The sequence below is a fragment of the Condylura cristata genome, unplaced genomic scaffold (assembly GCF_000260355.1).
Source record: "Condylura cristata isolate star-nosed mole 26May11 unplaced genomic scaffold, ConCri1.0 scaffold00045, whole genome shotgun sequence".
Classification (NCBI taxonomy): Eukaryota; Metazoa; Chordata; class Mammalia; order Eulipotyphla; family Talpidae; genus Condylura; species Condylura cristata.
Genome location: NW_004567146.1, coordinates 687,074 through 697,174, shown reverse-complemented (window position 1 = coordinate 697,174; position 10,101 = coordinate 687,074). Strand labels below are relative to the sequence as shown.

The 10,101-nt window shown below is 49.3% G+C and overlaps 1 protein-coding gene across 7 annotated transcripts in view; it reads left to right on the top strand.

Moving 5' to 3' along the window:
* Nucleotides 1-7,061: 7,061 nt before the first annotated feature.
* DHRS2 (dehydrogenase/reductase (SDR family) member 2) overlaps nt 7,062-10,101 on the top strand; it is a 6,828-nt gene continuing 3,788 nt past the window's right edge. For 3 of the 7 annotated variants that reach the window (XM_012734019.1, XM_012734016.1, XM_012734017.1), the window contains exons 1-2: nt 7,154-7,227; nt 7,369-7,546. In XM_012734019.1, the coding sequence (XP_012589473.1) occupies nt 7,154-7,227; nt 7,369-7,546 (252 nt within the window). Of the gene's footprint in view, nt 7,228-7,368; nt 7,547-8,043; nt 8,146-10,101 lie in introns of all 7 variants that reach the window. The other 4 variants (XM_004694623.1, XM_012734015.1, XM_004694624.1 and 1 more) reach the window with 3 other exon arrangements.

Genomic DNA, 10,101 nt, shown 5'->3' with positions numbered 1-10,101 from the left:
CCTGGGGGTGCAGGTATCTTTTTCAATCAGTGTTTTTGTGTCTTTTGGGTAGATACCTAGGAGTGGGATTGCTGGGTCGTAGGGTAGCTCCATGTTTAGCAGTTTGAGGAACCTCCAAACAGTTTTCCATAGTGGTTGTACTAGTTTGCATTCCCACCAGCAGTGTAGGAGAGTTCCTTTTTCTCCACATCCTCCAAGAGGATTTTTTAGGGGTTGCTTTAACCTCCAAAACTTCAAACCCTTTGCCAGGTAGAGTGGCCTAGTTGGCCTAGTTTCCAGGTATACTGGCTTCCAGAAAAAACTTTCAACATTCCCACAATTCAGGTGATGTGGAAAGCTGTGACGGGACTTCTGGTCAGCTTCCTTATATTAAGGCTTGGCTGATGATTGCTCAGACCTGACCCACTTGGGTCCACACTTGTAATACAGTCCAGGAAGACTCAGGTCCTCACTGTTCATGGCCACACAGGCCTCAGTAGTCACTACCACCATCCATCAGGGCAACACCCCCTCACCCCCCTCATGATTTCCTTATATTCCTGCCAGCTCTCCAGGCCCTTAGGCCCCACTCCTGCCAGTGCCTGAAACCCCTCTACCCTCAGATCAGCTAGTGTCCCTGCGCTATCCCTACATCTTCCCCTGAAGGCCCCTGTTATTAACAATACACTCTGGCCTATTTGGATAAGCAGCAGGCTCTCACAGACCTCCTTAAAACAGTTTTTTGTCTCAAAGTCACACACATCAGTTACTCTTTGACTTTGGAGGAGTGGGGTGGGGGAGGGTGCTTAGGCTCCTGTAGCTTTAAAAAATCGAGCTATAAGGTGTCCTGGAGAAAGGCTCAAATATGCACCTACTTAGGATTCCAAATCACAAAAGGCTGTATATATTTTGTCTTGATGCAGTGGATGGCAAAATCTATTTAGAGCAGGCAGGTTTAGGGGTTCTGGGGTACCTCTCATCCTGTCCTGTAACAGATTTGGGGACTGACAGGACACATCCATTCGTGATCATTCAGCCCTATGGGGAGAGGTGGTTTTCCCATGTCACTGGCTACCATCAGCACAAATGTGGTTTTTGGTTTTTCTCGAGTGCTTGTTTCAGATATGTATAGATTTGCTGTTGAAAATTGGCTTAGGCCTCATAGTAACTCTGTGTATATTGCACAATTTGTAGTCACTTGATAAGAAGTTTGATTTTGTGAAAATTGTTCTGTGTAGCAGTTTTCCTGGAAAGACGGTCATAGGTTGGACCATCGGCCAGATCAAAGATGACATCTGAAGCCACTTAGAGAGCTTTCCAGAAACGGAAAAGTTTTTGTTCTTTTGGTCTTCTACTGAGGTTTTTGTTTGTGGCATCTTCTGGTAGCTAGATTTATGTTGCTGGGACTTTGGACTTTTGTTTTCGATCTCTGCTGTTTCACAGGTCTGATTACACCTCTAAGGGCAATTAAAAGGAATTCTCAGACTTTTTAGATAAGTCAAGAGAAGCAAACTTTATTCAAGAAATTAAGGAAAATATTATTCAGAGGATAAAGAACAAAAGCAATGACTCCAAGGCAACGATACCAGAGGGGCAAAGGCCTCACCGGCCTACTTTGTGGCTGACTGTTCTCCTCGGGGCTGTCCTCTGTGCTTATGTGCCCATTTTTCCAGCTCCTCCGGGTCTAAGGTCTCTTAAAATTTACTGCCCTCATTTGCCCTCCTGAATTTCTCTACCCTTATCCCAGAAGCCATTTTTTTTTTTTAAAAGATTCATTTATTTATGCATACAAGAACTGGGGTATAGGCCAGAGGTGTGGGGGTGAGAAGATTCACCAGAGTCAGCGTGAGGAGCAGAACAGCCAGATGGACTGAAATATGCTGCTGAGGGGAGCAGCGGGCAAGACAGGAGAGGTCTGCTGCACTGTGTGGGTCAGCTCTCTGGCCAAGGATCAAACTCATGCTGTTTCAGTTGGGGACAGCTTCACAGTGTTGTGCTCCAACCTGTTGTGCCACCAGGAAGGGCCCACAGAAGTCTCTTTTAACTCTTCTGAAGTCCCTGCAGGTACTGGCCCTCAGCTGCCTAATTAACCCTAACTTTCCATGAGACTTACTGTTTTGTTTTTGACTTTGTCTACTTACAGATCACTGCCCATGGGTTTTGCAAGCCAACAATGGAACAATATTGGTTTAAATTAGCAAATGTATGCCTGGGTGCTAAGAACAACAAAAAAAGAAGTATTGAGGGGTGACTGATAATTACTGGCATCCTTCATGGATTCTTTAAAATAGCTTGAGTATTTACAAGGCCTAGATTGTAAAAATTAAAGAGATTTTATCTGAGTTTGCTGCTGTGAATGTTGTCTACATAATTTATTGTGGACATGTTTGCTATTTAAATTCTGGATTTACTGACTGGTGTAATATAGGATTCAGAAATTTTGCTTCCTATTAAGAAAAAGTCCTGGTAACTTCGAGAAGAGGGAGCTCCAGGTGGAGTCTGGTAAGACTTGCTCCTGAAGCCTGCACAGACCAGATTTCGAGAGCCCACTCTGATCCCAGAGGGAGAATTCCAACAAAGCCAACTAAAACTGCTGTCTGGTACTGTGTCCTGTGACTTTATGCAAAAATAGGTAAATGGGCTGCAAGTATTACAGGTGAGAGGGACACCACTGAACCCCCAAACCGCTCTAAATAGTTTCTGCCATCAGCGGCATCAAGACAAAACATAAGACCTTTAATGGAAAGACACTTTAATACAATCAGTATGTAATACAGAAAAGACAAAGAATATAGTTTCTAAATCAAACACTCGAAGTTACCTGTTCCCTCATGGGTAAAAGTCCACCCAAAAGGGATTGGCCCAAAGCAAGGCCTGAAAGCCCATCACAAGCTTAAAGCACCTTCTGGCCGGGACCCATAGAAAAGAGTCAGAAATGGCCAGACAAGTCTGGGAGGAAAAGAGCAAAATTAAAATCAAGATAAATGCTGCCATAGTGAACCTCCCCACAGGGCTCTCACCCACATCTGTTTCACCAGCACAGGGCCGAGAAACAAGAGCAAACAAGGTGAAATTCTTCACCTTTCCCACGCGGCTCCCTCAGGTCACCTTCTGGCTCTCCACCTTGTTTCCCTCCTCCTCAGCCTCCTCTCCAGATTATTTTTCTTCTCTACTCAGCTCCACCCTCCTTCTGGGTGGGGCAGGGAACCTGGAACCTCCCCTTTTCATGGGGACCACCCTATTATAGGAAGACACATACGAAGACAATAAATACTCTGTCGCCTAAGCCTGCAGGTGCTAATAAAGAACTTCCTTTCTCCTTTCTGAATGCTGCCTGGTTTCCTGAGGGACTGTGCAGTAACAGTCAGAACACCCAATTCAGCAGATGAAGCCAGAGAGGGGAGTAGGCTTGCTAAGATCGCACACTTTCGGTTAACATCTTCCTTGTCTCTACCTTTCCTGATTTTCACTATCTCTAGCTACCTCTGGTCTGGCCCCTAAATTTTGCTTTCTTTCCATGTCTTCTGTTCTGTCGTTGGGCTCAGTGGTGGAGGTCTTTTCCAAGAAGGGACTCCATTCTTTGGATTTCTGAATTATTCAGCATGCAGATGGGAACTAGGGGGGCTGTGGCAGGTTCTGAGGACCCAGGACTTGCATTCTACTTTGCCCAGCTGACTGCCTCAGAGTCAAGCAAGTGAGAATAGAGACAAATGAGCAAAACTTTGGCCCCTGGAAACTGCTCCTTCCGGATCCTTCCTGGACTGGGACAGAACTGAGGAGATAAATGGCCAGTCTCACTTCCCTTTACTTGCAACAGTCCAGAGCTACTTTTCTTTACCAGTTGGTGCTTTTTCTTGCAAGTTATTCTAAGACTTAGTTACTTATGCGTACAAGAACTGTGGTACAGGCCAGAGATGCAGGAGCGGGGTGGGTGAGAGGATTCCAGAGACAGAGTGAGGAGAAGAACAGATTGACAAGTACACTGCTGAGGGGAGCAGCAGGTGGGACAGGAGAGGTCTGCTGTGCCATGTGGGTCCACCTCCCTGGCTGGGGATCAAACTTATGCTGCAGTGGTTGCAGATTGCTTCATAGTGCTGCGCTTTAACTCCTTGAGCCACCAGGGAGGGCCTGCTTCTCAAGTTTAGACAATTAAGACTTTGTGAGAACTGATAGAGACCTGAAAGGGGACAGCTACCCACTTGGCAGGAGGTGGGACTAGCGCCTCATGCTGTAACTCCAGTCATCCAGCAGGGGGAGCCCTGTCCTGATAAAAGGCTAGTCCCTGTTTCCTGTTGCCCTTCAGAGTCAAGGAGACCTGGATCCCCCTGAAGCGCGTTGGGGTTAGTCTGTGGTTACAGCCGCCAGGAGGAGTCTCTCAGGGGTCATAATAACACTGCTTAGAATCTGATGTTCTGTTTAGGAAAAGTAGAACAATGAGAAGGTGTAACCCTGATGTCCTTGAATTGAAAGTCTGTAAATATGACCTTATAGAGAGGGGCGTGGGGGCGTAGGAGAGGGATTGAGGGAGAGAAAGACACACCGAAAAAGGTGTCTAGGAAATATGGTATCAGAAGAGACATACATTGGAAACCCAAACTGACCCTCTCAAAGGAAAATACTTATTAGCCTTCTTTGTGACACTGATATAGACTGATATTTAATCTCAAATTTGCCAACAATTTGTGAGTAGCACCCATTTACTTATCATTTATAGATACCAACCCCTCACTTAAGGGAAGCGGGTTATGCAGAGGTTGCTAAGGAACGAGGGGAGATGCAGTTGGTACTGGCAGGGGTTGCTTAGTAACCAGACTCCCTTGGTGATGGAGTGGCCAGGGCAGGTCTGGAACTGATGAGGCCCCGCTTATCCTCCTGAAAGCACATGCCTGTTGGATTCTTTGCTCAGAACTGCCAAGGCCTGCCTCTCCTGGACAACCTGCCAAGCTGCCACTCTTCCATGTGGAAAGTACACCCCAAGCCCTGAGCATGCTTGGAGACCCCTTGCTCCCCACCCTCTTCCCTCCACAGGAAGCTGATCAGATTTTGGGATTCAGAGATGAGTAGGCTCCTGAGTAAGCAAATGGGAATCTCACACTGGGGGAAACGGGAGCCCGTGGCTCACATTGATGTGGACCCAGGACTTTGGATAAAAGAGGGTCCCCTAGACAAGCATCTCTACTGTTTTCCCAGTTCTTCACTGGGTCCACATCAATTTCACAGTTCTTCATCTGAGTCTTCCTTGCCAGGTCTCACCTTTCACATACTTGTGGTGGACACCCCTCTCCTCCCATCCCTGAGGAAGAGGTCCTGAGACCATGGTCACCACACTCACACCACAGCCTGGCTTGGGGTTGCTTTGACTGGTCCAGGCTCCTCATAGCCTCCTTCACTGCAGCACAGTCTGGGGGAGACACTGAAGTCATTTGGAGCCATAGTCTGCTTAGTCAGTCATGACATGAGTCATGTTCTTTGTACCCCAAGCACAGAGGTGTCCCTCTTCTCTCCCAGACACCCTGGACACTCACACCCCTCTGCTCCTCCTCTCTGTCTGCTGAGAATAGAGCACCTGTCCTGCTGTGTGCCCCTTCAGGACTCTGCTCCACGTCCTGTGTGCCTACCACTTTGCCGGTGCTGACGCTCCCCAGCAGGTAGAATGAGCTGGCACCCACGGTCTTCTACATCCTGACCTAGTACCCTGTGTCTCAGGCCCTGCAGGGTTCCAGATTTGAGGAAATCAAGTGGAGACGCCCCTAAGGGGGTGGTTGACCTGCTGCTGCTTCTCTACCCTGGCAGGCTGCTTGTGGGAAATCCTTTATGACCTGAGTGTTTCACATAAAGAACTTGTTTTAAAACATTCTTGGTACAGAATGCAGCTGAGAGAGAATAGAGAAACTGGCAAGTTTGTTTCTGAGGACAGGGAAGCTTAGTTTCTGAACTGATTTTGAACTTTGAATTGTTTGAATTTTAAAAATTTACCATGACAAGTCATCTCTACTTTTAAACATTTTTTTACTGTCTAGTATAACATATACATAAAAAGTATATATACCACGCATATACACACGTACATATTCATGTATGTACATACATGATATATATAATCTTAATGGACAATATGTAGCTATTAATCAGTCATAAAATAGAACATCTCTAGCATGCCAGAAGCCCCTCAGACGGCCCCATTTCCAACCATAATCCCCTTTTTACTCTAGAAATACCCACTCTCCTGACTTTTGTGATAACCACTGTAGTTTTATCATCTGTTTGCAACTTTAAACATTAGAATTATTTTGTCTGTTTTTGAAACTTGTGTATGTAGAATCACATATTCTTTGATGTCTGGCTTCATTTCTCCAATGATCTTTGAAGATTCATGAATGCTATTCAAATATAGCTTCAGTGCATTAATTTTCATTGCTGCATAATATTCCAACATAGAAATGCTACACCATTTGCTTCTCTGCTTTACCATTAGTGGACATTTAGGCTTGCTTTCAGTTTGAAGCTGTTACAAAGAATGCTGCTGTAAAGACTCTTCCTTGAGTGTGAAACTATAGAGTCAGACAGCTGTGGGCTGCTTCCAGGATAGTGCTAAACCATCTTCCAAAGTGGTTGTGCTTACACTTTCTCCAGCAATGAATAGTATCGGTTGATATATTAATAATTGGTATAATTATTTGCTTGCTGTCTGGCATCCTCACTCTACTGGGGAGGTTCTTGTGGGGAGGGTGGGGGCTGGGTGTCTGGGGTCAGAGTTCACCATGGTGTCAGTATCTGTTATCAGTTGCCTGACATGTTGTAAGTGCTCAGGGCACACTCATGGAATGAAGGGGAAAATAACCCTGTCTGTGAGTACTGGGTCTCACATTCCTAATGTGTCTTTCTATAAACAGATAATTTCCCAAGGCAGTTTTTCTGACCTGAGGCTCATGCTGTTGAAATTCACCCTGATTTACTTGACTCTCTTCCACTCTGGGACGCTGGCCTTGACGGTCTGAAGGAGTTGGGGATGGATTACCATCATAATCACTTCAGGCCTCAGTGATAAGTGAAGTCAATTCTTCCTCCAGGGTCAAGTTCAGCAGGAAGCAGACCAGACACCGCTGCCATGCTCCGAGCAGTGGCCTGTGTTCCCGGAGGCCTGTTTCACTCCTGCAGAGCTCTGTCAGTACGGATGAGCAGCAGTGGAATACAACAAAAGGGTGTCCTCGCCAATCGGGTAGCCGTGGTCACCGGGGCCACTGATGGGTGAGTGCGGGGGCTTGACTGGCCCCCATAGGGGGGAGGAAGTGGAGTAAAGAGCAGGACACAAGCTTGTTGATTTCTAGGGCGAGGTTGAGGAAGAATGGTGGTGAGGGGCTATTTTCTTCCTTCCATCTTTTCCTGCAGGATCGGCTTCGCCATCGCCCGGCGCCTGGCCCAGGACGGGGCCCACGTGGTGGTCAGCAGCCGGAAGCAGCAGAACGTGGACCGGGCAGTGGCGGTGCTGCAGGGGGAGGGGCTGAGCGTGACGGGCACCGTGTGCCACGTGGGGAAGGCGGAGGACCGGGAGCGGCTGGTGGCCACGGTGAGGGGCCAGGGTGGCAGGACGCAGGGAAGACAACACACAGAACCTACCCTCCCCCCCCAGCCCTGGGAGGGGGAGGGGCAGGGGTTGGGGTGGAAGCGGGGAGGCCTAGAACATAGCTTGAGACCATGTTGCACGGTCTAGCTGAGTAGACCACATGGTTCACACTGACTGGAAAGTGAGCTGTTCATGGAGGACCCTCGCCCCCATCCCACACCTGGGATAGCTATGACTGAGGAGCATCTTAAAGGGGTTTCCCTATCCCGAGCAAGCTCCCAGAGGGATTCCTGGAGAAGACTGTCCTCATGAGACCTTCAGCAGCAGCAGACCTGCCTTTGGGTCTGTCTCAGACACTTGACCTTCAACCAGTCCTGCTGAGACGGGACCTAACCCCTGAACTTCGCCTCCGAGCCCTGTGTACCCAGCTGCCCCGGGAGGGCAGAGCCGCCTCAGGCACCTCCATACTCACCCATCCTTCATATTCCCTCCCTCCCCAGGTCCAGGAGCACTGTGGGGGTGCCGATTTCCTGGTGTGCAATGCTGCAGTCAACCCCCTGGTGGGGAGCACTCTGGGGGCTGATGTTGGGGTATGGGACAAGGTGAGCCACAGGGAACGTGTCGAAGGGTCTGAAGTACCAGCTCTGCCCTGGGTTCCACCCCCACACCTCTGCCCACGTGGCCACTTCAAGGACAGGCACTGGGTGACGGCCAGGCAACTTGTCCCCTGAATGCGCCGTGATGTCACCTTCTGGCTTGTGTGTTTCCAAGCTGCGTCTTACACTTCGCTCCTTTCTTTTCTTTCCTGTCCCTTGTGCATTTATGTGTTCAGCGAATATTTAGTGAGGGCTTGCTTTGTGCCAGGCACTGCTCCAAACTCTGGGGAAAAGGTCTCTGTTCTTGGGAGGAGTTAAGAGTAGTAAGGTGCCTGTTCTCTGTCAACAGTTTTTCCATCCAGAGACAGAACGGGGAGCAGAACAGGCAGATCGACGAAGTACACTGCTGAGGGGAGCAGCGGGCGGTCAGGAGAGGTCTGCCACGCCATGTGGTCACCCCCGGGGCAGGCGGGGATCGAACTCATGCAGAAGTGGCTTTAGCTTCTCAGTGCTGTGCTTTAACCCACTGCACCACCAGGGAGGACCCTCCCCCCTTTCTTAAATTAGGGCTCTCTGCTGTCTCTCAGATGAACCTGCTGCACCCACTGTACCCACCTCCCAGCTCTCTGTAGGCCTGGGCTTCCAGTCTGGTACCAGTGCCCTCAGCAGCCCTGCCACCTGGTCCGTGAGAGACCGAGTCAAATGCCTGGAGGTCCATCTCAGGCTCTCCTAAGATGCCTGTTCCGTTCACGCCTGTGTTTTGTTCCCTAGCTCCTCTGACAGACAGAAGGACGGGTGGCGTCTACTGCTGGCCTCCCCTCTAGTCCAAGCACTGGGTGAAGCTGTTGCCCCGGCTTCCTGCACTCCGCCAGCACCCTCAGGCCCCTCCTGAGTATCCACCTTGGCAGGCTGCCCTTCCCAGCATCCTCAGAGCTGACCTGAAATCTGAGCTCCTTGCAGCTACTGCAGAAGCCTCCCCAGGCTCTTAGCGGCATCCTTAATGCCTCCGGAGGACTATGTGTGATTAGGTCGCTGGGATTTCATTACCGGTAGTCTTCTAACTGTCCTGAGACGTTTTCCCTTTTAGTGTCTCACTCCATGGGATTATGACTCTTTTTCTTGGAACTGGTTGGAATCACCCCTCCCACCCCCCACCCCCCAAACTGGATGTCCTTGCCACAGCCCCACCTTACTTTCTCTGCCCCTCCTCTGTTCTCCAAGGTCTTGCATCCTTACTAGCAATTCTCCATGTTGCATAGAAATCACCCCTAGCCCCACTTCCCCCACGTGGAACATGAAACGGTCACAACGCAAGTTTAGAATCTGCTCAGTGCTTTGCTATGAACTGAGTGCAATATTTGGTGGGTGTCCTGGGAGGAAATTCACGCTCACTCATCTTACCCTTGGGCCAGTCGGTGCCCTCCTAGGGCAGGACCCATTCCGTTCAGCTGGTTCTCTCCCTCCCTCCCCGCCCCCCTTCTTTCTCCTGTGAGGGCTCTCTGCAGCACCCTCCTCAGCTTCACCATCCCCACTCTTTCTTTCCTGATTGGGCAGTTTTCTTCAGCAAGGGAGAGACTTGCCTTTTCGGGTTCATATTAAGTCCCCTCATCCAAGAGGGGTTCATCTCAGCCCACTATCCAGTCTGACCACTCATGGAACCTGGAACAGGCATCTGAGACCAGAGATACTGACCAGGAAGCCCTTAGCCTAACCCCAGCTTCTTCTCTGTCTGACATCCATGCTACTTTTTTGAAGTCGTGGGGCTCATCCCCAACCCCAGTAACCTGTCATCCAAGGGGCCTTAGCAAGCCTTCAGTGGAAGTATGTTTTCTGTCTGCATCTAAGGACGTGGTAGGTGTCGGATGAAGATGTGGGCAAAACAGCAGACAGGCCTAGCCACTTACAAGTGGGTGGCCTTGTTGCTTAGAGGCATGGGCCACAGCTGGCCTCATTGGAGACTTC